The 27,966-nt window shown below is 36.7% G+C and overlaps 4 protein-coding genes across 6 annotated transcripts; 3 read left to right on the top strand and 1 right to left on the bottom strand.

Annotated features, from left to right (window-relative positions):
- LOC18780239 (transcription factor JUNGBRUNNEN 1) lies at positions 176 to 2,668 on the top strand. Of its 2 annotated transcripts, none has more exons than XM_007213376.2 (4): positions 176 to 396; positions 506 to 810; positions 1,029 to 1,432; positions 2,499 to 2,668. In XM_007213376.2, exons 1-4 carry the CDS (start codon positions 201 to 203, stop codon positions 2,578 to 2,580), a joined length of 987 nt encoding a protein of 328 aa, XP_007213438.2. In that variant the 5' UTR covers positions 176 to 200; the 3' UTR covers positions 2,581 to 2,668. The 2 variants fall into 2 exon arrangements, with proteins under 2 accessions (XP_007213438.2, XP_020417773.1); XM_020562184.1 differs by having other exon boundaries at positions 2,528 to 2,638.
- Positions 3,513 to 9,815, bottom strand: LOC18779481 (multiple RNA-binding domain-containing protein 1). Its single transcript, XM_007211290.2, has 12 exons — positions 9,566 to 9,815; positions 8,445 to 9,479; positions 7,930 to 8,019; positions 7,667 to 7,790; positions 7,051 to 7,374; positions 6,470 to 6,534; positions 5,640 to 5,814; positions 4,820 to 4,924; positions 4,633 to 4,734; positions 4,377 to 4,547; positions 3,865 to 3,996; positions 3,513 to 3,778 (listed from the first exon to the last, which is right to left on the bottom strand). Coding segments are annotated over exons 1-12 (2,481 nt in total). The 5' UTR covers positions 9,568 to 9,815; the 3' UTR covers positions 3,513 to 3,622.
- LOC18778156 (probable phospholipid-transporting ATPase 5) lies at positions 13,714 to 22,260 on the top strand. The gene is made up of 12 exons (XM_020561696.1): positions 13,714 to 13,872; positions 15,885 to 16,436; positions 17,138 to 18,591; positions 18,689 to 18,799; positions 19,004 to 19,280; positions 19,399 to 19,487; positions 19,597 to 19,681; positions 20,075 to 20,284; positions 20,390 to 20,455; positions 20,850 to 20,948; positions 21,044 to 21,235; positions 21,436 to 22,260. Exons 1-12 carry the CDS (start codon positions 13,714 to 13,716, stop codon positions 22,132 to 22,134), a joined length of 3,993 nt encoding a protein of 1,330 aa, XP_020417285.1. The 3' UTR covers positions 22,135 to 22,260.
- On the top strand, positions 22,683 to 25,817 carry LOC18780818. Of its 2 annotated transcripts, none has more exons than XM_020561293.1 (4): positions 22,683 to 23,038; positions 23,205 to 23,307; positions 24,519 to 24,690; positions 25,487 to 25,817. In XM_020561293.1, the coding sequence occupies exons 1-4, from the start codon at positions 22,967 to 22,969 to the stop codon at positions 25,545 to 25,547; spliced, it is 408 nt and encodes a 135-aa protein (XP_020416882.1). In that variant the 5' UTR covers positions 22,683 to 22,966; the 3' UTR covers positions 25,548 to 25,817. The 2 variants fall into 2 exon arrangements, with proteins under 2 accessions (XP_020416882.1, XP_007214769.2); XM_007214707.2 differs by having other exon boundaries at positions 25,484 to 25,817.

The following is a 27,966-nucleotide window of genomic DNA, read 5'->3' as shown; positions in this document are numbered from 1 at the left end:
ACATCTGACCCAATTGAAGACAATCATGAGATGATAGTCGCAACCTTTTTGTTCTCCACCCAAAAGTGACAAATTCATCTTTGTCAGTCAAGCACACGACTTTGACCAAAACACTCTCTTCACACTATAAGAAGGTTAATTGGCTTTAAGTCCTCAAATAAATGGATCAGAAAACACCAATAGGAAGAAACTATACGGAAATGGAGGTTCAGAATATGATGAGTGATTCAAACAACATTAAGGAAGATACAAATTTGCTTCCTGGGTATCGTTTTCATCCCACTGATGAAGAGCTTGTGAGGTTTTATCTTCGGAGGAAGGTGGAGAACAAACCCATTCGTCTAGAACTCATCAAACTTATTGATATTTACAAATATGACCCTTGGGATCTTCCAAGTATGCTCCTCTCCGTTTCTCTTCATTTATATTTAGATTTTATGTAGACAACTTCTACTCAATGTTTGTTCATATATATGATTTTGGTTCTCCATTGTTGAAAATGCAGAAGCTAGCGGCATTGTTGGGGGCAAGGAGTGGTACTTCTTTTGCAGAAGGGGAAAGAAGTACAGAAATAGCGTAAGACCCAACCGGGTCACAAAATCAGGGTTTTGGAAAGCCACTGGCATTGATAAGCCTGTATATTCTGTTGGTGACTTTCACAGTTGCATTGGCTTAAAGAAATCCCTAGTCTACTACCGGGGAAGTGCCGGAAAGGGTACCAAAACGGACTGGATGATGCACGAATTCCGCCTTCCGGCTAGTTCAAGCAAGGATGACACTTCTAACATCAAGAACTATACTCAAGAAGCTGTACGTTCTCTTTATATAACATATATGTTAAATAGCTATTAGATTCTCTCTTACTTGCCCGTTTCTTAATTATAAGATATTTGGCATGTTATGTTATCAAAATATGAATTTAGACCACACTTTCAATCCACCTATAATCAATACTTCAGATGCATGTTTTTGTTATTCTCTATATATAAGAGATGGTATAACTAACTAGTTCTTCCATATAATTGCAGGAAGTTTGGACACTTTGCAGGATTTTGAAGCGAGATAATAATTATTCTTGCAGAAAGTATGCATCAAATTGGCAAAAGGCAACTTCGAATCCAAAGCAAATTGTGGCTGACTCAAGTTCTAAACCATGCAGTCCTGAATCGGATATAAGTTTTGGTGCTTTGGCTGCTAATAAGGATCAATTTGAAAGGAGCCCTATTTTCTATAACGGTCATATGTACGAAGGAAACCGATTTTCCGCAGGTGATCAGCTGAGCTTAAAAGGTGAAGTTGATCCAATGGTGAACTCATACATAAGCTTTTCGAATCCAAAAGAAGATGAGATGTTAACATCAGATGGAAACTGGGATGAGCTAAGACCAATGGTCGACTGTGTTCTAAATCCATCACTGCTATATAGTTGCAGGTAGTGGAAACTATGCTCTCTAACCTTGTCGTAGTTAGTGGATTAGAGACCCATAAAGCATGAGGACTACGGTAGGGTTTTGTCTCCATGTTTTTCCCTTTTCGCTCTTGGATATGTTAATGCTTCTCTACATGAATAATATTATAACTTTTTCCATTCTATTAAGATATATCCCGGGGCGGCTAGGTATAGACCCGAAGTTGTCATGGTCCGCCTCCATATAGCACTTTCATCATAGCAGTTTGAACACAAAAAAAAAAAAAAAGTAAAAAAAAAAGCCACCCTAACCTCTTCTTCTTGTTCAGAAGAAATTTTATAAAAAAAATTATGTATCAGGGGCACACATAATTAATTATTATGTTGAAGTCAATGTTTCTGTATGTATGACTTGGATGTTTTATATATGGGTGGGTGGCAAAGGTTGGCGGCCTTTTTTTTTTCTTCCTGTTCTTGGTCCTGTATTATTGGCTTTTAACTTTTATGATCATTTGGCATGTAGCTTGGGAGCAGCAGTTTCAGTTGCACCCCTTTAGAATGGGAGAAGTTATTATTTATTCTTTTGATTATTCGTTTTGATTTTGTTGCGTATAACTCAGTCGCTCTCTTTAGTTTGACTAAATTCGTTCAAGCTAAGATAAAATTTCAATGGATGTTTGGTGGTGAAAAGTTACATGGGGCTATTTTCCTCCCTCTATTACTCAATCAATAGCTAGAAAACCGTGAAATGTTTGTCTCAAAGTCTGTTTTATAAAATAAGATAAGATGGAAAGAGAGAGAGAGAAGAAGAAGAAGAAGATACCACACACAAATACCGGCAGATACATTAAAATTTATTCCAAATGAACCAGTAGAATGATTAGAGTCCAACTCTCACCATTGTGAGTAAGAAGAATATATATATATATATATATATATATATAATTAAAGTTTGTGTAACGCTAGATGTCACATGTACTCACCACATTCTCTGACTATGTTTATGAGACTAATTTATATATATAGGTTTTATTCCTGCCAGAGATGTGGTCAATAAACATGATACTTATATATAATTTATTCATGACAGTCGCTTGACAACTTCCTTCATCAAATCAGGGTTGGCACGTTGGAAAGCAAATAGCTCGTCGAGTGAAATGAATCCGTCGTGATCCATGTCGATCTCCTCCATTCTTTTACGGACTTCGTCTGGTGAAAAAGAGCCAAGTGCCGTGAGTGCATCCGCGAGCTCAGTCAATGAAATCTTGCCATCACCATTGACATCAAAGCGCTTAAACACTCGCTCACATTCAGCCTTAGCACTTTCATCAGCCATTATGTTTGAATTGTGATTCTAGTGTCAAATTTTGTTCGGTTTTCTATTGAATTTGACATGAAAACAAATAGCTGAGAGATTTATGTGATCAATTCAGAGTTGGGTTGTCCTTGGACCCGGTATTATTGCTTAGGAAACGGATCATGACCTAAAAAGAAGGAAACCTTATTGATCTTCGACATAATAAGGGTTAAGCATAAATTATAGGTCTTTTGTGGTCATTACACTTTGCATGACATGACGTGTTATGAATATAAATTTAAAAGAAAAAGTGTTATATTTATATGATTAACTAGTTTTATGAAGGCAAAAGTTGTTGAGGGGTATATAACATTTTTTATTTTATCCTGATTAATGGATTTTTAATTATAGCCAATCAAAGTTGAAGATTTATGCAATAAAAAGTAGCATTTGTTGAATTTATGTAAAACATGTATTAACCCCTCCGCACGCGCTTCTGCATCTGCGAAAGGCTTTTTTTTTTAAATTTAAATTTATTTAGAATTAAAAATAATAATGAATAGTTGTGTCCCATAAAAATAAGATTCATTATTTAATATTTCTTTTGATTTTAATTTTTTTAAATATAAAAAAGTGTAAATTTACCATATTATTCTCATTTAATTAATAATTTCAATTCTTAATGTTTGCATTAACCAAAGACATTTTCTGATATTTTAAATGTTTTACTATTCTCTACATTTTGCTTTATATATATAGATTATATAAAGGAGTGTCTAATAACAAAATTATAATAACCAGCTCCCAAAACTATGCAAAACTGGGGCTAGCTTAACAAAATAAAATGAAATATAACCTAAACAAAAAAGAAAATTACAACTCCGATCTAACACGACACACATCAAGCATCTGAAACCCTAATCAGCAGTCCTCTGAAATTTGATTTTGCCATCGTCCACAGTGGTCGTGTGCTTCCTCTTCCTGGAAAACCCAGTTTGCTCATCTGTGAACTGAGCAGCTGTTCGAGCCCGTAGTTCTTCCAAGCTCTCACCTTCCTTTGCTCTCTCAAGAACCTGGAGTTAACAGGAAACAGTTATAGAGGCTGATTTCTACTTTAAAAAGGAGAACTCACTTGTCTCAAATACTGTCAATGCCTTACCAGATGGCGACCGTACAAATGCGTGCTTGAAAGTGCTTTAAGGGCATTTTCTGCCTCTTGCTTTGTGATGAACTCCACAAAAGCAAAGCCTCTATGCTGTCCGAACTTCATCGGCAAGCGTAAGCTTTTAATCTGGAACATAAAAAGAAATAAAGTCAATTATAGAATCACAATATATTGGTGTACTATGTGGAGATTTATCCTCATACTCACAGGCTCAACAGAATTAAACTGTGAGGCAATAACACAGGTTGTCAATCATGCTATAAAAATCATTTGCCAATTGCCCCTTTTGGGGGAACAAGGGCATGCTTGCGATGGCTAAAACGTCATCTTAGAGCTCAAGGGGTAACATATTTATGGTATAAAATTAACTGTGTAGGAATTATAGTTGATAAATAAGTAAAACGAGGTTTGAAATGACATAGTTTATGTCCAAAATACAATATCAGCACGGAAAACATAGAGGATCCGAAATCTAGTAGTTAACTTGTCAAAGTTTGGTAATTCACCTGACCAAATGGGCTAAATAGCTGTCTGAGGTCTTTCTCTGTAGCCTCAAAGGCTACATTTTTCACAAGTAATTTTGTTGAACTTTTATCCTTGTCAACTTTTTTTGGCACTTCATCTTTCTTGGCATGACAAAGTTGCAAAATAAGAGAGTGCCCATCCAAAACAGTTCCCTGGAAAATGGTAAATATTTAGTTGCAGTGAATTTCCGAAATTGCACATTTTATGCAGATAATTTTGACTAGATTCTGGCTTTACCTGTAAATCCCTGCAAGCATTTGTTGCTGTCTCCAGAGAATCAAACTCTATAAAACCAAAACCCATTGAAACATTCTTCCCGTTTTTCAAGTGTTTCTTTACCTGCACATAGAGATAGAGGGGATATAGAGAAGAAAAAATATATCAAGTAAATAAAAGTAATGATTCTGGCCAGCTGAATAATCACCTTGACACTAAATATTTTTCCCTCCTTCACTTGTTCACTAAAATGCTTTTTCAAACTCTCGTCGGAAGTCTTAAAGCTCAGGTTCTTGACATATAGAGATCGTGACTGGAGGATGTTACACAACAAAGACAGAAAAATTATTAAATTGGGTAGACAGAAAAATAGGCAAATGCAACAGAACAACGAAAAATGGGGAAAAAGGACCCACAGGTGTCAACAATCACAAAACAAGAAAAAGCAGCATAAATCAGGAAAAAACCATACACCACCAGCGTTAAGTTTTTAACAGAAGAATCAAGTTTCGTCACGTGGCACACGCTGTGCTAACACTTAAGTTCCGCTCACATTATCGCTTGTTATACCTAAATTGCACACATTCTGTTCTTATTGTCAACAAGCTAGAATTTTGTCTTCTAGAAGTAGCCTGAATGATGTTTGCATGGATTTCCCTTAGAAGATTAAAACCAAATAAAATCAAAATATGAGCTTCCTATTGCAAAATAGTTGCCAAACTACACCATTTTAAAAATGATATCGTATCATGAATTTGGTCCAGTTACTGTTATAAAAACCAAAATAAAACAAGTTTGGTCACTTAGAAGCCAGCCAAAGATGCTAGTCTCCCAACAATACTAATTGTGTCTCATCATGACAAACAACAAAGAGTTGTGTGCAAAGGATTGTGAGTACAGTTTCTTGAACTGCATTTAGAAAGTAAGATGTAGCATACCCAGTTTGTTTGTGATATGGTCAGATGTGTAGACAAAAAGGAAGAGGAGATAAAGCTAATGGGAAAAAAGAAAAGCATATAAAAACTAACCTCCACTCTATCAGGATCAGCATCCACATCAGATATTCCTTCCACATATTGCTCTAACATAACCTTTTTGACATCATGCTCACCAACAACGGCACTGTTGTTTTCAATGCTCTCAGTTTTTGAACTTTGACTAAGAACATTGCCAGGCGCCCATTCCAAATATAAAGGACCATCCCTGTATCATTTAAAATGGTGGGAAAATGTTTAATATGTGACATAACAGTGTAAAAATAAGAAAGTATTCCAGCTATTGGTAGAAAACAAAAACAAAAAGAGTGAACAAGCCCATCAATTGATGATCAAACAAATGTTTCAACGAAGATCACATAAGTTTTACATAGTGTTCTACATAAGCACCTGCTTTTATACAATAGATAACCTACGTAAGAAACCCAAATATTTATCCATGAACATAATAAGTGGCATGAGGAGTGGGGTTACTGAATGATGGGACCAGCTAAGGTGCTTGAATAGACTTGTCTAGTTGTTAACAACTCAACTTCAAATTTAGTAACTGCTGATTCATTTGGTTTCTTCATATTAGTTTTCGAATCAGTAAAATTTTATTTTTGTGGACATGACGTATAGTTCTGGGCCTTATGGCCATTGGGACTCATTTTACATGTTCCTTGTGGTTGTTGGTAAGACTTTGATCTTGACTTCAAGACCAGACAATTGTCCTTTTGAAAACTTTCAAATCATTGAGAAACTTTCTTTAACTAATACTGTAGACTACCTTGTTTTAAACTGGATAACAAGCTTAAGAGAACACAAACATAAAACAAAGGAACCCAAGCTGCATACAACTTACAAGATTTTGCAACACTTACTTGTAACGCTTGTATGCTAAACCTTTAAAAGCAGCTCGTGCGGCAGCAGGTTCAAGAAAAACAACCTGAAGGATAATAATTCAAGGAAAAAATTAGCAAAGAACCACATATTATCAACACAACATCATAGGAAACTAATATCATTGATCATTAGGATATTTCTTCCCCTCTGCAGTATCAAAAGCTTGAGATAATAAAAGTACATAAGACATCTGATCGTCCAAGTGTCAAAGAGGAGAAGAAAACCTCCAACTAATTAAACAAAACCAAAAGCAACGTGTCCAATTTCATAAAACACCACAAAACTACTCTCTTCTAATCCAGGATGGTCGCAAGCCAAGTCTGGCCAGTCATAATAGATCTTAAATCTTAATGACTCATATACCTTGTTACATCCACCCATCCATCTCTGTAGTCTGAATTATCACAGTCAAGCTGTGTTGCACACCCAGGCAAACTACCAGAAACTATCAGACTACAAGGCAAAAACCTCCACTCCTAAACTTAGCAAATCCACATCCTCTATAAAATAAATCAAAACTAACAAATAGTCATTGATGGAAGAACGCATGAATGCATACCAAGGCCAACGTCTTTGTCGGAGGGAGAATGATTTTTTCCAAACCCCCAAATTTCCCGAACATCTTTGCCAGTTCACCATCTGTAGAACCATATGGCAAGTTCTTAACCAGTAAAACATGGTTGCTTCTTTTACTACCATCAGTTTTCCCAGCAGCAAAATTCTCTAAAGATTCTACATTTACTCCAGCATTTGTAAGAGCCTTTTTTGTCTCTGCAATCACTTGAGTTTCTCCCAATGCAATACGTACGGCGAGATCATCAGCTTCCCGGTCAAGCAAATCACTCTTACTCACCCCATACTTCCGAGCTATGTTCTCAATAACCTATTAAATACGACATGAAAATCAGAAATGGAGCATCATCAAACAAAAACCAAAAGTAACTCAATAAAGCAGGGGGCATCAAACATAATGATGCTATTCCTACTAGAATCAGGGAATCAAGATATATAAAAAAACAATGAAGGTTTTCCACGTACAAGAGAAAAGTATTCAAAAATGATAAGTATGGAGGAGGATGGTAGAACAATCTCAGGACCAAAATAAATAAATCAACATGTTCAGATGTCATGTCTTTCTGGAAACTGTGCGTATACTGCAACTGAGTTTAACATACCGTATCAGACCTCATATACAAACTGTTCCATGCTCTTGTATCTCCACTAGCTTCAGATGCTTTCCTCTCATCCTCCCTTCGTTGCTTGAGAGTTTTTGAACCTTGGCTTGCGGAATTATCAGCCCTATACAGTAAGCAAAGCCAAATTCAACCATAGAGTGCAAGTAGAAAGTCAGGATCAATCCCAGTATAAGAGAAATCACAAAAAAAATTCCCTGGCAAATGAAGTTGGGAAAAGAGGCCAATTGAAGATAACCACTTACCCTAGCTTCTCAGTTGGATTTTTTTGTTTTGCTGGCATAACATGCAACAGTCTTCCTTGGAAAATTGAACCATCTAATTCTTCCAGTGCCCTTCACCAAAAATAGAGGAAAGACAAATCAACAAACAAAATCATGTACGAACCTATATACATACAATTTTAAACATGTATGAACTAGCAAACAAAATCATCATGCACAGGCTCAAGCACCATAACAAATATTAGGACACTTGAATGCAGCAATAAAAAACAAGAAAAGTTCAAGGAAGAAAGAACTGTAAATCCTAAATTTTTCTTTTTGAAAAATAACCTGGATAAACCGGAAATTGAAACAGTTATTTCATAAAATTCTACATCTTGTTGATTTATCAGGACTCAAGGCATGACATGAAACTTGAAAAATTGCAGTTTTCACGAAGGTTGAACTTTTTCATGGATGAAATCATTAAGTTATTGCCACAATACCTCCAATGAAAACAAGAAAAAGCATGTAAGCTTTGAAGCAAAAAAGAGTACCTTTCTGCAGATTCCGGAAGCGTGTAAAGAACATAAGAGAATCCCTTGGAACGATTAGTCTCTTTATCAATAATAAGATGGACCTGTGCATCGCCAAATTTACTAAAGACCTCTTCCAACTCATCCTCTGTTGCTGTAAATGGCAGATTACGAACAAATAGACGACCACTCTCAAGCACCTCTTCTTTCTCCTCCTCTTTCGAAGTGGATAACTCATTGTTCTCGTCCAGTACTTGGCCATTAGCATCTTCTGAAGGACCTTCCTCTCCAGCCTCTTCTTCATAAACTTTACTTTGTTCCTTTGTATCTACTTTTTGAGAACCCTTCTCCTTCTCCTTCTCCTTCTCCTCCTCCTCCTCCTCTTCATCATCATCACTGCCACTGCTTTCTGAATCCGACCATTCAGTCTTCACTCTGCTCTTGAAATAATCCATATCCGAAACGGCATCGTCTTTAGCAACATTGTGCAAATCACTCTTCTTAACACCTTTGTCTACCTCCATAAACACTGGAACTGATTTCTCTTCACTTTCCTTCTTGGCTTTGCCAACTTTCTCAGCTACAGGAGTTACCAACGTGTCGTTTGCCCACAATTTCGACTTAGCCCTTGGCTGCATCACCTCCAAAAACTCATGAAGCTGAAGATCACCACTCTCATCTTTTACCGACGGCTCAAGACTCCGACTTTTAGCGACGACACCTTCCTTCTCTTTCTTATTCTTCTTCCCATCTTCACCCCCTTTCGTCTCCTTCTTCTGAGAATGACGACTCCATGGCCGAGGAATCTCTGGATCCCCAACCTTACGAGCAATCTCACAAGTAATCCTACAAGTATCGAGAAATGACCTGTTGTAGTATTTCATGGCCTCCTCAGATTCGCTCTCTGTACGGAACCCAATGAAAGCGAACTGCCTGCTCTTGCCTTCCTTTGTCCGCATCAGCTTCGCGTCTGTAATCTCTCCTTTCTCCGAGAAGAACTCTCGGAGTCGGCTCTCGTTCACATGCTTGGGCAAATTCTTCACGCAAATCCTTGACCTGAAATTGTAAACCTTTTTTCATGTAAGTACCTGTAAATTTTCCTGGAAACCAAACAGAACGTTGGAGAATAAATTGAAACTCACATTTTGTTAGGAAGCTTCAATTACAGGTCCCAGATTCTTCAACCGAATTGGAACGGACGATGGTGCCGTTTTGTGTCTGATTCTGAAAATCGACTCTATTGATAGGGCAGGGTTTAAGGTACTCGAGCTGTGGTGATGGCGGTGAGGTTTTCGGTTTTGCGGCTTTTTGCCCCCAAAATTAAATTATTTTATTTTATTTATTGGAAAAAAAAAATTTCTTTTTATTTTTTTATTTTTGTTAATCGTATAGCCGAGCGGCTATACGCCGTGTTTTTAAAATTTTTATTCAAATTAATAGTATAGCCGTGCGGCTGTACTCCTTGTTTTTATACTCCTTTAATATTCATTCAAATTAATAGTATAGCCGGTCGGCTATACTTCGTTTTTTAAAATTTTTTCAAATTAATTGTATAGCCGAACGGCTATACTGTTGACATATAGTATATGAAAAGCTTATAGCCAGCAGGCTATACCCCGTGTATTTTTAATTTTTATTCAGGTTATTAGTATAGCTACACCCCGTGTTTTTTAATTTTTATTCAAGTTAATAGTATAGCCGAACGGCGTTACCCAGTGTTTTTTTAATTTTTATTCAAATTGATAGTATAGCCATTGGGCTATAGTCCCTTTTTTTTTAAATCAAACTAATAATAAAGCCGTCCGGCAATACTCCGTATTATGAATAATATTATTTCCAGGGTTATTATTCATATAAAGAATTTAGTAGTTTTCATTTCATATTATTCATTTTCTATATAGCCGCCCGGCTATACCCTGTATTTTTTAAATTACTAGTATAGCCGCCTCTGTTTTTTAAAAAAAAATTCAAATTAATAGTATAGCCGCAGGGCTATACGCCGTACATTTTTATTTTTTTTCAAATTAGTAGTATCGCCGCCGGCTATACTCCATTCTTTAATATTTATTCAAATGGCTATACTCCGTGTTTTTTATACTCCTTTTTTAATATTTATTCATATTGATAGTATAGCCGCAGGGCTCTACTCCGTGTTTTTTAAATTTTTTTTCAAACTAATAATATAGCAGCCCGGCTATAATTCCTTTTTTTAATATTTATTCATATTAATAGTATTTCCAGGGTTATTAATCGTATAAATAATTTAGTATTTTTCATTTAATACTCATATTATACATGTACATACTTATTTCTCAATAATACTTTTATTTTCCTTGTAATATTCGGATAATACACGTACGTATGTATTTTTCAATAATACTTCCATTTTCCATACACATCTTAATGACTTGATAAAATACAAGTTTTTTTTTTTCATATATATAAAGCAAACATAAAATATATGTATGTGCTTACCTTATTTCCTTATTTGTATATTTATCTTCCCTAAGTGGATTACCTTGAGTCACCATACATTGCCTCAGCCTAAGCTAAAAAAAATACTATGTAACTAGTCAATGATGACCTTCCATGGATTCGCCTATATAAGCCGCAGCTAAGGTTGCAAAAATAAGAGCTTGAATACCGCTTGTAAATAATCCAAGGAACATGACAAGTATATTTTTCATATTTAATACACTTATGGACCATATGATTGGTTGAAATGGGCCACCAAACCTCAAAGATGCAGACGTTTGAGCACAACGTTTCATGGGACTTGTATGCTTTGAAAGAGGGCAAACCTTCTTGTATATTAATTCTTGGTGTGTTCATGAATTAGTGATCTTTTTGTTGATATGTTATAGCATCTAACTCGAAATTATTAATTGACAATAAATGAAGAGGTTCAAAATATTAAATTTGGTAAAACTTCTTAAATACCAAACTGAATTCACCCAATGAAAATTTTATGATAACACCACATGACAATATTGCATCACACACATAAATGTTACTCCTAAATAAGAGGTATGACTCTTGGTCGAGTGCAGGGACCATGGTACGAAATCTCATGAAAATGTTACATTTATATAGTGAGACTAGATGGCTCAACATGATTTGGGATTGGGAAGCATTTGGTCCTATCATGTATTTAGGTCAAATTTTACAGCCATACAACTTATGGGGGATTCGGGCCTATCAATAGAAAACATACCCTGAACAGATTCAAAACTAGTTTTGAAAGTTTATTCACATTAATTGTTTTAAATCTTTAGCTACTTTTCTTTCCAACCAATATATATAGTCTCCTTCCATTGAGGAATTCCTCAAATAATTTTATATGAGGAACACCATTTAGGGTGCTCTACGATTTTTTTTTAACGATCCAAACCATCTATTTTTTAGTTCTTCATTTATAGATCATCGTTATAAAAAATTAGACAAATTGAAAACCGTTTAGACATCTAATTGTGTCCTACAAAATTAATGAACACGGTGCTTCAAGAAAGTACTAAAATTTCAATAATTTAATTGAGTAGTCAAATGATATCGGATTCAAGTGATTTTTTGTAAAGATTATTTTTGAGTGAATATCTACAAAATAGACGGTTTGAATTAGTAAAATACAATGCGAAGTAGACCCTACAAGAGTGTCCCTCAATGAAAGGGCTCTCTCTCTCTCTCTCTATATATATATATATATATACAGTCCCGATCTCTTGGACCACAGGAGTCCAAGAGATTATGGTCACCCACCATTGGATATTAATCCAATGATTCAAAAAAGTCAGTCCCGATCTCTTGGACCACAGGAGTCCAAGAGATTGTGGTCACCCACCGTTGGATATTAATCTAATGGTTCAAAAAAGTTTTCTAAAAGGAGTGCAAGAGTGAGTGAACCGTTGAATTTACATCCAACGGTGAGTGACCACAAATCTCTTGGACCCCTGTAGTCCAAGAGATCAGGACTGTCAAAAAAATTTCTTAAAAGGAGTGCAAGAGTGAGTGAACCGTTGAATTTACATACAACGGTAAGTGACCACAAATCTCTTGGACCCCTGTAGTCCAAGAGATCAGGACTATATATATACATGAGCAACTTGGTTCGACATGACTGAAGAGTAGTTTAGGATTGATTGAATAATCCCTGCATTGCAAAACTTTGAGAACATGACTAAGAAGGCACACCTGCATTTGTTCTTTATTTCCTGTTCATATTTCTTCTTACAAATGTAGGTTAGTAATCCTTCTACGCACCGCGAGTAAAATTACATTCCAATATTTCATACATATTTTAAGAAAAATGAAGATAAAAGTTCCCAATGCAACCATACATCTTCCCCTCTTTAGAGCTCCAAACTATGTTGAAGGGAGTCAACTCCTTGTGGGCCAAAATACAGTGACTATATCATGGCAACGACATCTTTTCACCGCGGCTGCTTCCACATCACAAAATAAACTAACAATTTTGAGGAAAAATGGAGGGAATGAGAAAAAAAGGGATAAAAGGAAAGGAGAGGAGGTAGGTTAGGAGGCCGCCAACCCCCAAATAGGGTAGCGGCTAAGACTTTTTTATTAGGGTTTTCTCATGTTCCACAATGACTCCATTTAATCCTGAATAATGCAGTCTTAATGAAAAAGAAAAAAAAATGAAACGTGTCTTTATCAATTTTAACAATCAAGATGGTGAAAGAACATACATATTTTCTTTTATTACCTAACCAATGATGCAATAAAAAAAAAATCCATTTTTTTGGGCTACAAAACAAAAGGCGAATATATATGACATCAAATTGTCGCAAGTGCATGATGTGTCGAGCATCCTTCCATTTCTATTGGTAGCAATAGCATTTCCTTCCCTGCAAATGACCATACTCACGAAGGTCTCAACACTTCACACAAATTGTCGAGATCTTCGTGAGTATGGTCATCTGCCGGGAAGGAAATGCTATTGCTACCAACCTACCCTAAGAGCAGTTCCAACGGGCAACCCCTTGTTCGGGAAAGGGGGGCCTAGGCCTAAAAAGTGTTTCCAGCGGGCAAATTCAGCCAGGGTAGTTGGTGGACTCCACAAGCCTGGCCTTGCCCAAAGGCAAGAATAGCCTAGGCTGTTGTCTGGGTTTGCTGATGTCAACAACGAAATTTTTTTAAAAAATCTAAAAAAATACTAAAAATTTTTAGAATTTTTTTTAAATAAAAACTTAGTCATATTTTTTACTTCCCACACCAAAACTTTATACAAATTCATCTCCTCATATCTCATGTGAATAGTGGTTGCCCTTAGGTTGCCATGGCAATGGGTGGAAACACCACAAGCCTTTTGCAAGGGCTGTCACTATTCACGCGAATAGTAACAGCCCTTGCCTTGCCATTGCCCTTTGTCATGGCAAATGAGTGGAAGTGCTCTAAGGAGGATGAGTCATATTGTGATGTTTACCCTGGATTGAAGGTAACACCTACAAGATATTATTATTTTTAGATAAAAAGGCGATCAAATTTTATTAGATAAATAGGAATAATAGTACAAATGACACAAATTGTAAAATGAGCCATCCCAATAACAATATGGCAGACATGAGTAAAACTTCCTCAGTGACCTGAGCCAGAACGATATCTAGAGAGAGTCATTCTCGAAAATAACTTTTCTATAACCCCTCTCAACCGCTGTAATTTCCCCAAACCTACATGACTCTCCTAAAGAGACTAAGAACATCCAGCAAACTCAACTATGTTTCTGAAATCATAAGAGAAAAAAGCATCATTAAACATGACCAACCTTTTTAGCTCTTAGGTAGTTCATGGCTCAATCCTCTGTTGCACCCTTTGTCTTTCTTCACGAGGTTTGGTTTGATCTGTTTGGGACCCTTAGGGTTTGTTTGAATGCAAATTTTATTTTCGAACACAGCACCGAATCTTATAAATTTATATAATTGATGCTCATATATTCTAGTTTGGCTCGACGTGATTTATGAACTTTTTGGTCCTATCAAGTATATATTATAATTCTGCAATTCAATTATGGTATATCAATGCCAAAGGCCAATAAGAGTCTCGGCAATTGTAAGGCAAGATCATTTTCTACTGGGCTGGGCACGTTAGCCAGTGAAATTAATAGTCATTGATGACGATGGGTTCCAATCATCCAGAGCTTTCTCTTTAAACATATAATTGAATAGCTTAGCTGTATAGACCAGTGCTTGGTGGTCAATTGCTTTTTCTATAATTCTTCACGAACTGATTGATTCACAATCACATGATAATGGATAAAATAATGTTGTGACATTTCTTGCTAGAGCGTTCAGCTCCCTTGAGCTAATTATAATTATAGTTGGATTATCCTCAAAAGATTTCAGTTAAGTGGTATAATTTCAGTTGTAATTAAATTGATGTAAACATCAGAACCAGAGGCATCTGGGTAATTGGATATCCATTTAAATATGTATGTACCTGTTGCATTCGTGGTCATTTATGCTGTGTGGTATTTTGGTATTTTGCAAGCACAATGCAATTGCAAATAAAGCCATGTCCTATGCTTGAAAGAAAAACAGATAAGATGTGGATTAGACTAGTTGGTCAGTGTGTCCATCCCCGTGCACCCGAGTTCGATCCATTCCCCGTCCCTAATGTGCAAAGTTCTAAAAGGTGTGTACATTAACAAGGAGGGTTTATTTGTCTACTAAATGAAAATTACACCATGTCCCTCCAAATTTCCAATCTGATGCAGGAGGGAGGGGGACTGAAGAACTGATTATGAAATTCCATAAGAGAGAGCAATTAGCTTCGGACGGTGCCTTATACTTTAATTGAATCCAAAGCAATACTAACATTATTATTATAATACACAGAGAAGAAGGTCATATAAATGAGGAATTAGTTGTTTTTTTTAAATAATGATATTCATTCAAGAAACTTAATGGGTTGTTTGACTTGTATTGTTAGTCCTTTTCTCACGTATCTAGAGGCATTTTTTACACGATTGAGTGAAAACAAATTGATTGCCTTAGTTTAATCTTTGCACATACCACGCAGATAATGTTATTGTAATCAGAGATTACTTAAATGATGAGAGGAATATGGACATGTTCAGCTTATATTTCAAGTCTAGTTTACTTCAACTTTGAATGGAAATTATATATAATTTGATTCAATTCCCAAATCTAGAGGCAATTCGGCAATGGAAATTATATATTATGTTTTATGTATTTTCGGATATCTCAAAGGTGCAAACAAAGGGTGATACTTCTTAGGTGCAGGAAAGGGAATTGTTGTTAGTGTATGGTACGGCTAATGGAAGGCCTGCTTCTATCTACTTGGTTGATCCAAGAAACTGCAAATCTCAGCATTGGAAGACCGCCTTTTAAAAGCTAGAGAAAGCGAAAGAGAAAAAGACAATTCTCTTGTAGCATTGTTTATTTGGATTTTGATGTTTCCTATGATGAAGGCCAATGTTATAACCAACAGTGCTGGTTCTGTTATGAAAGTCTGTTTGATGAGTGGAAGGGACAGAAGCTCCAGCTTCACTCACATTTTCTTATAGTTGAAGAGAAGTTGGTCTGCAAATGTAAAAGAGTGAAGCTCTCAAATTCATTTATTGGTCAGAAAATGACAGGGTCATCTGGAAGAACAAAGAGGAAGATCAGATGGAGCAAACTGTATTCTTTTGCATGCTTGAGGCCTGTCACTGCTGAGCATGATCCTAGCCAGCAGCTTCTTGGTCAGCCAGGATTTTCGCGGGTGGTTTTCTGCAATGAGCCTCTGCAACACAAGGCTAAACCTTACAAGTATCCCAAGAACTATGTTTCCACAACTAAGTACAATGTTGTGACTTTTCTTCCAAAAGCACTTTTCGAGCAGTTTCGGAGGGTTGCCAATCTTTATTTTCTGTTAGCAGCTGTGTTATCCATCACTTCTTTGGCTCCTTTTACTCCAACAAGTTTGATTGCCCCTTTAGTCTTTGTGGTGGGGGTTAGTATGATTAAAGAGGCAGTGGAGGATTGGCACAGATTCTTGCAGGTAAAACAAACAAATTTTTAGTTTTCTTTTCTTCCCATATGTTATCTTGTATTCATGTTTCTTGAAAATTTTAGCTCCCATTTTCCCATTGCAGAAGGAGACTAGTTATGATTGCAAAATTGTAAAGATGTCAACTAAGGGCCCGTTTGATAACCATTTCAATTTTAGTTTTTTGTTTTCATTTTTTGTACTAGAGTATAGAGGAAACTGAGAGTGAGAATGGAGTGAGGATGGATGAGAGGGGAGGATGAGAGGGAGGAGAAACAAAAGTGAAAACAATTTCAAATAGATTTCAGTTTTTAGTTTTGGTTTTCACTTTTGTCACTCCTCCCTCCCATTCTCCTTTCTCATCTTCCCTCTCAATCCCATCTCCACTTTCATTCTCACTTCCATTCTCCCTCTTTTTTCTCTATACTCTAACACAAAAAATGAAAACTAAAAACCAAAATTGAAATGGTTATCAAATGGGCCCTAAATTTTTCGTTTCAAAATCAACTCCCTACTTCATAATCTCCTGCCTGCTTTAAAATTTAGTATGATCAAGAACCCCTTTAGCTTTCCTGTTCTGTTTTGCTAGGAACCTATCATTTTTCGATTTTTCAAAATTGCAAGGGCTATATTGTTTACTTGTGACACTGAAATTCCAAATATGTGTCTCTGCTTCATATAATATTGATGAAACAATTTATTTTGTCTTCAAGGATTTGAATGTGAACTCAAGAACTGTAAAGGCTCATGTTGGAGATGGCAAATTTATTGACAGATCATGGAAACAGCTTTCTGTAGGAGATGTTGTTAAGGTTAACAAGAATGAATATTTTCCCAGTGATCTCCTCTTACTATCTTCCAGCTATGAGGATGGCATATGTTATGTAGAGACAATGAACCTTGATGGAGAAACTAACCTGAAAGTTAAAAGATGCTCAGAAGCCACACTTGGCTTGATCAATGATCAAGCATTTGGTTTATTCAGCGCTACCGTCCGCTGTGAGGACCCAAATCCTCATCTTTACACCTTTGTGGGGAATTTAGAGTTGAAAAATGTATCATTTCCCTTGTGCCCTGCCACACTTCTTCTAAGAGATTCAAAACTTCGGAACACGGATTATATTTATGGAGTTGTGATCTTCAGTGGACCTGACACAAAAGCAGTAAGGAATTCAACAAGATCACCATCTAAGCGTAGTCGGATTGAAAGAAAGATGGATCTTGTTATTTACCTTCTCTTTACAATGCTTCTCTTAATTTCACTGGTCACTGCATCCGGTTTTGCGCGGTTTCTGAAGTCTGAGATGGTTAAGTGGTGGTATCTTTCTCTCGAAGATGATCCATTCTTTAACCCGTCAAAGCCAGAGGTATCTGGTTTCCTACAATTCATAAGGGCCCTTATTTTGTATGGCTACTTGATCCCCATTTCTCTCTATGTCTCTATTGAGGTGGTCAAAGTTTTACAAGCCATGCTCATTAACAAGGATATAGAATTGTATGATGAAGTTACACGTAAGTCAGTTCAAACCCGGACATCAAATTTAAATGAGGAACTCGGTCAGGTAGGGATGATTCTGTCAGATAAAACAGGAACTTTGACATGCAACCAGATGGAATTTAGGAAATGCTCTATTGCTGGAATTTCATATGGGGGTGATATAAATGAAATCGACCGGGCAGCATCTAAGCGAATGAATGTTGATGTTGAGTCTTATCGTTTCAGTACTGATGAATTTGAAACAGCAAGCCAAAGCGGTGAAATGTTTGAGTTCTCAGTGGGGGACATTAGCACTGAAAAAGCTGTGCAAGGAGGACAAAGACATATGCAGAATTCGAGTGCAGAAAATTCAAGAATCTCTTATGTGGAGGAAGAAGCTGTCATCAAGGGTTTCAACTTTAGGGATGATAGACTTCTGAACAAAAAGTGGATTTATAGGTCCAACTTATCTGATGTGACAATGTTCTTTAGAGTCATGGCTCTATGTCACACAGGCATACCTGTTGAGGAGGATGATCAAACTCATAAGCTAAAGTATGAGGCAGAGTCACCAGAAGAAGTATCTTTTTTAATTGCTGCACAAGAATTTGGATTTCAGTTTTTTCAAAGAAGTCAGTCTGTTATGTTTCTTAGGGAGTTTGATCCTTCCACTGGAAATGAGGTTGAGCGGTAAGTCCTATAATTGATTTTTTTCTGGTTAAGACTATACTTCCTTATAAGTTCTTTATGGTAGCATGGCCAAGCATGATGTGATGGTTATTTTCAGGAAGTACAAACTTTTGAACCTTTTAGAGTTCTGTAGCGCTCGGAAGAGGATGTCTGTTATAGTAAGCAACGAAGAGGGTCAAATCTTTCTACTCTGCAAAGGTGCAGATAAGTATGTTTTCTTCTTTAACAATTCATCTACTGATGTGTTTTCTTCTTTAACAATTCATCTACTGATGCCTGCACCTTCTTTTTCTTTTTTCCCTTTTTTGTTAATGGTGTCTTACATTCCTAAGTATCAGTCTTTTTGTTCTAAGTTGGAAAATCTCAATACTATTCCACCAACTAACTTAATAATATTACTTGTGGTTGTCAGCATTATCTTTGACAGGCTTGCAGAAAATGGAAGGACATACCAACAGGCAACAACTCTACACCTTTCAAATTATGCAGAAGATGGATTCCGAACTCTGGCCTTTGCCTACCGGAAACTTGAGGTTACTGAGTATGAACAATGGAACTCAATATTTAAGGTGGCCAAGACCACAATAGGTCCTGAAAGGGAAGAAATACTAGAGAAAGCATCTGAAATGATTGAAAAGGATCTAATTTTACTAGGGGTTGCTGCTGTTGAAGACAAGTTACAAAAAGGGGTTAGTTATCTCTCTTTGACTGAAATACTGGATGGGCTGCATACGTAAGGTGGACTTGTGTGGCATTTGAATGTGAACATGATCTTTCTCATAGTTGATACTTTCTTGTTTATGTCAGGTTCCAGAATGCATAGATAAACTTGCCCAAGCAGGGATAAAAATATGGCTGCTCACTGGTGACAAGAAGGAAACTGCAATAAATATTGGGTAAAGCTTTTGACAATCATTTACTTGGTCACTTCTAAGTCTTAAATCTTCCAAAAAAGAAGCTAAACAGATTTTCTTTTGTTTTCCTTTTCCTACTTCCAATTGGCAGGTTTGCTTGCAGCTTACTTCGGCAGGATATGAAACAATTTCATCTAAGTTTGGGCAGAGAAACTGCAACTACTAACCAACTGAAGGTGGAAATTCACTTCAGAGAGCAGTAATATTAGAAAGCTTGCATTTGAATTTGGTCATCTAATACTGAGGAAACAATGGAAAAGATACTAAATTTCGGAAACTCCCAATTATCATCCATACCCCAGGGGACTTGTATGAATGCCAGATTCTAGTTTCTTATCAAATGCATCACAACAATGGCACACAAGTCAGATCTATTTTGCAGTGGCATTTTTAACTTGTTTCCCAAGAAACTAACATTTTAGTTTAGATGTTTTATAGGGATAAATTGAATTTGAGTTTGAAACAGACTATTGCAGTTTGCAGGTTGTCCACAGTTTTTAAACATCATCTTTTATAGAAGTTGAGTTGGTATTCACAATTTCACATATTTTCTTTTTTCTAGTTTCCAGGCGATGAAAAAAGACATTTTAAACCAACTTGAAAGTTTTCACAAAGTGAAGTCTGAAGAAGGGAATGAAGATGCACCCTTGGCTTTGGTAGTAGATGGAAAAGCTCTTGAAATTGCTCTGAGAAGTGATGTGAAGGACCAGTTCTTACCGTTGGCTGTTAATTGTGCTTCTGTTATATGCTGCCGGGTCTCTCCAAAACAGAAGGCTTTGGTAGGTCATTTCCTGCATCCTATTCATGTTGAGTCCAATGGCTATGCATATTCATTCTTTTCATTTCATCAAATGCGAGTTAATCACACAAATGTGGCGATTCAGATTACACGATTGGTAAAGGAACACACAGGCAGAACAACCTTGGCCATTGGAGATGGGGCAAATGATGTTGGCATGATTCAAGAAGCTGATATTGGAGTAGGAATCAGTGGCATGGAAGGAATGCAGGTAAGCTTCACATATGACTTTTGGCCTATTTCTGGGGAACCTTTCTTGGTTCATCTTGACTTTGCTTTAGGCTTGGTTTCAGATGCTTATTTTTATCAAGTCCTTGTTTCTACTCGAAAAAACGTTTCTTGCCATGGCATCCAAACTATGTCTACTTTCTAAATTCAACATTAGCCATCACAATTTCATTCTACATTGACTGTATCCAACTGTCAAGTATCAAATCTATAGACTATCGTAACATGTTCAGCTAAAACAATATAGAATTAAATAAAAGATGCATAGATTGCACTTCCAATCATAGCTAAACATTTTCCTGGAACACCACCTGCAGGCAGTGATGGCCAGTGACATCTCATTGCCTCAATTCCACTTCTTGGGGCGATTACTTATAGTTCATGGACACTGGTGTTACAAGAGGATCTCAAAAATGGTAAACTCTTCCATCATACTTAAATCAATAGACAATATATTTTTATATGGTAATCTGGATCTATGATGTTAGACTAAACCCTTTTCTCTGTCCAGATTCTGTACTTCGTGTACAAGAACATCGCTTTTGGGCTCACGCTGTTCTACTATGAATTATACACAAGGTTTGCAGGGGAGGTCTTATATGATGACTGGTATATGGCCCTATTCAATGTGATTTTGACGTCTTTGCCTGTTATATCATTGGGAGTGCTTGAGCAAGATGTTTCATCAGAAGTGTGCCTCCAGGTAAACAAATTAGACTAAAACCACACACATAAATAAGAAAACACATAAGATTCTTGTAAACAACTGCTGTATACATAACAATCATAACATATATCAACTCTTTTTTTACTGATTAGTACCATATTGGAGCTGACAGATTCACTCTACATAAATTCTGGATAAGATTCTTGATGGATTTTATTTTTCTCTAAATGGAACAGTTTCCAGCTCTTTATCAACAAGGACAGAAGAACATATATTTCACTTGGAAGCGCATTCTTGGTTGGATATTAAATGGCGTGGTTGCTTCTCTAGTCATATTCCTTTCAAACATATACACTCTCTCCCCTAAAGCATTTCAGAAGAATGGTGCTGTTGCAGACATCACACACCTTGGTGCAATGACATACACCTGCATAATCTGGACCGTCAATTGCCAGATTGCTCTCATCATCAACCACTTCACTTGGATCCAACATCTTTTCATATGGGGTAGCATCTTGATCTGGTATGTGTTCTTGTTGATATACGGTGCACTCCCTCCTGCCTACTCACAACGAGGATTTCGGGTTCTAATCGAAGCTCTTGGCCCTGCACCATTGTACTGGACAGTCACATTGTTTGTTGTAGTTGTTTCTCTTCTTCCCTACTTCATCCACATCATCATCCAACGGTCGTTCTATCCACTTGATGATCATGTGATCCAAGAGATGAAGTATTTCAGGAAAGATGTTGCAGACAATCAAATGTGGGAAAGGGAAAGAAGCAACTCCATTAAGATGACTCAGATTGGATTTTCTGCTAGGGTTGATGCAAGAATCCGTTTTCTAAAAGAACACTTGCACCAGAAGAAACAGTTGATATATAGATCAGTGACAAGCAGTCCAATATTTAAGTCACTGACAAGCAGCCCAGCCTAGTGACAACAATAACTACATTTGCTTTCTTCATCCTCTTGAAGGGGTAAAAAGTCTAGTTCTTTATTCTTTAATTCATTAAACTTGTAAGCATTGTCTGTCTAGAATTCTCAGTTATATAAAAGTGAAGTTGGCTTCTTACATTGATTGACTGTGATCAAATATCAAATATTTCTTTTTGTTTGCCATGAAAAGTACATAAGAATTGCAAGAACACAATGGATTTGGCTTTGCCAAGATCATGGTTATTAAGCTAAGGGTGTTTTTTTTAATTTTTTGTATAAGTGTGGTTCAATGACTGTCAAATACTTAAACAAATCATATATCAAATACTAAAACAAATTATATATTAAAAAAAACAACAAAAGTTACAAATTACAGGAGCCAAGTTTTTAAAATTGGATTGTGGTTTGTGGGCTAGATGTATACTGTGGAATGGATTGTGGTTTTGGGCTGTCGAAACTTGAATGTAGGTTATAAGTTATGTTATAACATAAAATAATAAAATAACATGGCCAAAAAAAATAATAATAATAAGGCCCCCACTTTCCCTCCCAGCCCCCGCCCCCAGCCCCCAGCCCCCAGCCACAACTCCTCTCCTACCCCGACCCCCGGAATCACTCAGCCTACCCGGGCCTCATTCATCCTCGGAATCTCTACAACCACCAACAAGTGTCAGACCCAGAAGCGTTTCTGAAGCGGCTCGACTGCGAGAAGCTCAGACTGTTCTGGCTAGCTCAGCTTAAGCGGTTCGACGGCGGCGGCGGCGACGCCTGCGGCTGCGTCTGAGAAGCCACGGCAGTACCCAGAAAGTAAAATCAATTTTTTTCTGAAGATGGAAGGGATTTTAGGGCAGAACAGGCTTGAAGATGTGAGTTGGCTTTGCTCCCTCTCCGAGTCCGAGCTTGTAAGTTTTCTTTCACCATTGAAGCAACTTAATTTATTGATTTAGTTTGTTGTTTGTGATGGGTCATATCAAATTCTGCATAAAGGTTGAATTTTTTACGTAAAAAATCAGCGGTTTTATGCTTATTGATGTCGGAAATTGGAAGTAAACACACATATTATCGCAGGACATGTTGATTAGCCTAAAAAGCATTGTTCTTCAACGTGCAAGAATGATTGGGCATGAGGAACTAGCCAACAATTTTGATCTCAAGATGCTTCGAGCTCTTGGTATGTATGAGCGTCTCTCGTTCTCTTATTTTCTGCCATTGTTGATAGAATGATAGGTTTATCTGTGTTCTGTTATGTGTTGAGGACTTATGGTTGGGTGTTGTACCAAACTTTAAAGTTTTTCGAGAATCTTAGCTATCTAACTTTGAATTTGGCTTTATATCTAAGCTGTATATACGCATAGCTCTGTGTGTATTACATTCTGGACTTTGATGCACAACAAGGGGATTGGACTTTGATGCAGTTCAGAATATGCTTGAGATTCGAGGTCTGTCATTAGGCTGCAAATGCATATAAAATATGTCTTCCTAGCGTAGTCCCTTGCCACTAGTGAAGCCTAATTCCATTAAAGCGCACATGCACACCCCATGTATTGATAGTTATTGTTATGAGATCCTCTTATCATCCATTGCTGTATCTACATTTATAGGGTTGCAAGCATACTTGTATAGTTTGATTTCAAAGTGGGATGGGTTTGGGATTGAAACAGATAAACGAATGAGTGTTCAGGTTTAAGGTATGTTTTTTTCAGACTAGAAAACTGAATATCTGAACCTGACCCGTTTAGTTTATTTACCAAAGTATACTTTCATTTCTTTTACTACACCAAAATAGGGCTTTTCCTCTCTCGCTCTCTCTCCCACTTGAATATGAACATCTTTTGAACACTTATACAGAAATTTCCATCTCAACCTCAAGACATTGATCTCATTTGCATCTCTCTTTGTTCAAGGTTTTGTCTGCTTGCGCTACTTTCTTGGAGTTGTGGCTTTGAGATTTGCAGCTTGGATTGCCCTTCCTTCTTTTTCAATGGTCCTCTTCATGATATTTAATATTTTTATGCTTTTACAATGCTGAAATTAGTAGAGGAAAAGAAAACATTCTTGTTTATTAGATGTGACTTTGTTTGTTTCAATTGGGAAGGTTTGGTTGTATACCTCAAATCCTAGTCAAATTGGGACGGGGTTTGGTGGGTGGGTGAGGGGGATGTTTTCCGGTTCTGGATTTGGGATGGCCTCACTATCCCAACAAGGTGTTGGAATTCCTCCCTCCTACCTGATTTGTATGCTCTTTAATGTTACACCTGCAGGGCATTTATCAAATTTGAAGTTAGTAATAGCTAGTCAATTTTTGGACTTTTTTATTTGAGTTTCTATGTTTGGCAGCTTAGAATTTTCTCACTTGTATTTCCTCTCTGAGGATTTGTGCAGCATTTGTTCTTATGGAATGTATCAGAGATAAGGTGAAGGATTTGACACTGGCCGAATCTGCTGCATTTATGGAAAGTTGCAATCTATTAAAATACAACCTTGGTGATATTATGAGTCTTGAAGAGATAAGGGCATGTATTGGGATCAATTCGAGAAAGGGTCCAATAAAAAGGTTAGTTGAGGCAACAAGGCTCAATATTGCTTCATTTTGGGTCACAACATGATGTTTGTGAGTTGTACTTGTTTATATGTCTCTGTGAGTTTATCTTTTCTATGTATAGCATGTGTATATGTATTTTTGCATCAGGGTGGCTAATTGTCTTTTCTGTTCCTAGACTGTTCCATTCACTTGTGGTCCTGGTTTTTCATGCATTTGGCATGAATCTATGTCTAAAAATGCAGACAACAATAGGCTTGCAGAAACAACTAATGCTTCTTGGTATTATGCTGTTGATATGGATTTATGCTTTCTTAAGTCTTAGGAACCAGGGATATTCTTGTAAAGTAAAATTTCCAGATTTTCTGGAGATGGGTTCTTGTTTCAGTTGATCTATAAGTAAAGTTTTGAGGGTTCATTGTATGAAATTTTCTTCAGTATCTTATGAAATTTACAATGCATATGGTGGTTGCAAAATTTAATACTGTTTTTAAAGCGAATTTATATTCTTTTTGGCTTGCTATTAAGGGGTCGAAAATGACACCAATTTCCTTCCCCTTGGCTAACTTGTTCACATTACAATGCTGCTCTCTCTCCCAGCACCCATCATTCTTGGAACACTAATCCTTCCCATAGTTGGCATAAACATGATGTTTCTTTACTTTTCCAGAAGTGTTCTTTCCTGCCAAAAAGACATGCAAAGGTTTTCAAAGGTCAAAAATGTGTTGCACATATGCAATGCATCAGGTATTACTTTTAGCTCCTTGCCATCAGTGGATTAACTGTGGTCACCTTTTTTCTGTACCAGAAGCCCACACAAAGAAACAACTATAAATCCGAAGAAACAGAAAAGTGAAACCAGCAAATCATGAAAGCAAGCGGTGCACAGGTAAAGAGGATTAGTCACATATTTGAAACAAAGCATTGAGTTTCCAGAGAGCTACTAAACCCTGCCTCTAGAAAATAGGTTGCAAAATGTACAGCTGTACTTGAGAATATCATTCACATATTTGAAATTCATCATTTTTTTCTTGGTTAGATTACATGTGAAGTCCAAGGTCTAAATTCCTTGGAATTTTGATATTCGTCTCATGTAATTTTACAAATATGAATGCAAGGTTACATTACAATTTACAACTTTAGTCTTGTAGCTGATTCCCATTATTTTCTTAGATGAATGGCTATTGAATAAATATTAAACTCAAGATAGATTCTTTTTTTTCAATTGAAGTCTAATGGGGTCCTGGGATCTTATCCCTCTCACTTTTCTGAGCATGTTTGGTGTGTGGGGGTGTGTCTATGAGAAGCCTTTTGTGCTACATGGCATAATGAACTGAGACCCCATGATGGGGTTCATGGGATTCCTAGGGGACAAAGGAGGAAACTGATGGGCCTGATGGTCGATGAAGCCAATTATAAGCCGTGCTTTGCCTCTACCACCGATACTGAAAGCTCAGGCCTGCGGTTGCAGATCACTGCCTTAAGGGTCATGGCCTTCAGGCTTACTATTATTTTCTTTATACAAGCGATATTGGGAGAGTTGGGAATCGAACCTAGGACCTCGGGTGCATAGGTAAATGTTCGTAACCACTTGCCCAATGCTTCAGGCTTATTACTAAGTCATAGGAGAATGAGGTCCTTGGCTCTTCTCCCTCCTTTTGCGAGACAGTCCATGATAGTTGAGGCCAATGAACCTTTTGTGCTGCATGGCTTAATGAAGTGAAACAACATGATGGAGCTTGGCTCATGGGTTTCCAAGGGGACAAAAGAAAGGAGGTGATGTTTGAAGCCAAAAACTTAAATAAAACGGCTTTTTCAAGATGTGTTAAGTCATTTCTCCACACTATCTTGTGCTCTGGTGACAAGAGCATGATTTGCTTGTTGCCTCATGCTTTTGTTTGTTTGCTAGGCACCGCATGGCATTAAAGGTCCTTTGGGGCCCTCGTGTTCAACAAAATTCTTTCTCGCATGTCCAATCTTCTTCAACCCCATTTGCCTTCCCACTCCATTTGGGTCTTCAACATGCTTCAAAACACACCATATAATTAATTAATCTATAATTATACATAAATATACTTTTCTTTATATACTGGATCAAAGATACAGAGCCTCAATTGTGGAATTTCTTTTTGGAAGCAGTATATAGGTCCACTGAGCAATGCAAATTTCTCCAAAGTCAAACTCATCATGCCATTTACCAAGATATCTCCCATGCTTTGTTTTGTAACCTCCAAAGAAAGAGCATAATATTAAAGTTGTAGTTCATAAAGTGTGATTAAGGCCAAATTCATGATTACAGATATTCCTACTTGTCCCCTTCACCACCCAATTTTTTTTATTTTTTATTTTTCTTCTTCACATGCTCTAACTATGACGTTTTAATTTATCGTATCCATTGCACGTGCATACAATCAACAAGCTATATCCCACTAACTAGCTAATTAGCTTCTCACTGTTTAAGATTGAAAAAAATATATTATATAAGATCGTTATAACACGTCATCATATTTCCCAGACAGTAAACTTAATCTCCAAAATTTTTACAATCACTCCATCTTTGAATGTTTGTCATATCAATTTGGTTTTATATGGAGGAGAATGTCTGTCAAGGAGAGATGCCACAAAAGTACATGTCAACAAGAAGAGACATGCATGGGAATCTTATCGCATCTTAACACTAGAGATTATTATTTGTATATATTATGGTGTCGGTTTGATTACCTAATGGTCCCCTAATCACTTTGAATTAGTGGATAATGGGGCATTATTAGACGCAAAAGATTTGCTTAAGCATCAAGGGACTCGCTCTCAATGATATTATATCTTCCAATAAAAAATCTCCCCACCATGTGATCACTAAACATGGGATGTCTGGACTAAAAAAGGTTCTTTCAAGCAATGGGAGAGTTTCAATTTCTGCTAATTATTTTTCATGATTATTATATATCATACGTGTTTTTATATATGACTTTGGATGAATGACTAAGATGAAGACATTTCAAGGTCAATGTCATAATGGCCAAAGAAAAAGAAATATAATTACTTGAAAAAAAAATATTCGATGAAAGGGTCAGTGTCACCGTGACAATCCTTTGATTTGTTCATGTCAAGCTCCAGGCAGGATCTTCCAACTGTAATCAAGAGAAAATCTTGGTGACATTACTTCACTGTAATTAATTATAATTGTTAAGTATTCTTAAAGTTTTTATTTTTTATTTTTAAAAGGCAATTATATAACATCACTACCATACTCTACCCCTTTTATTGGTGATGAAAAGATTTAGTTGATAA

Source organism: Prunus persica, chromosome G4 (genome assembly GCF_000346465.2).
Source record: "Prunus persica cultivar Lovell chromosome G4, Prunus_persica_NCBIv2, whole genome shotgun sequence".
Taxonomy (NCBI): domain Eukaryota; kingdom Viridiplantae; phylum Streptophyta; class Magnoliopsida; order Rosales; family Rosaceae; genus Prunus; species Prunus persica.
The sequence above is the reverse complement of the archived record's forward strand: the minus strand, read 5'-3'. Positions and strand labels throughout refer to the sequence as shown.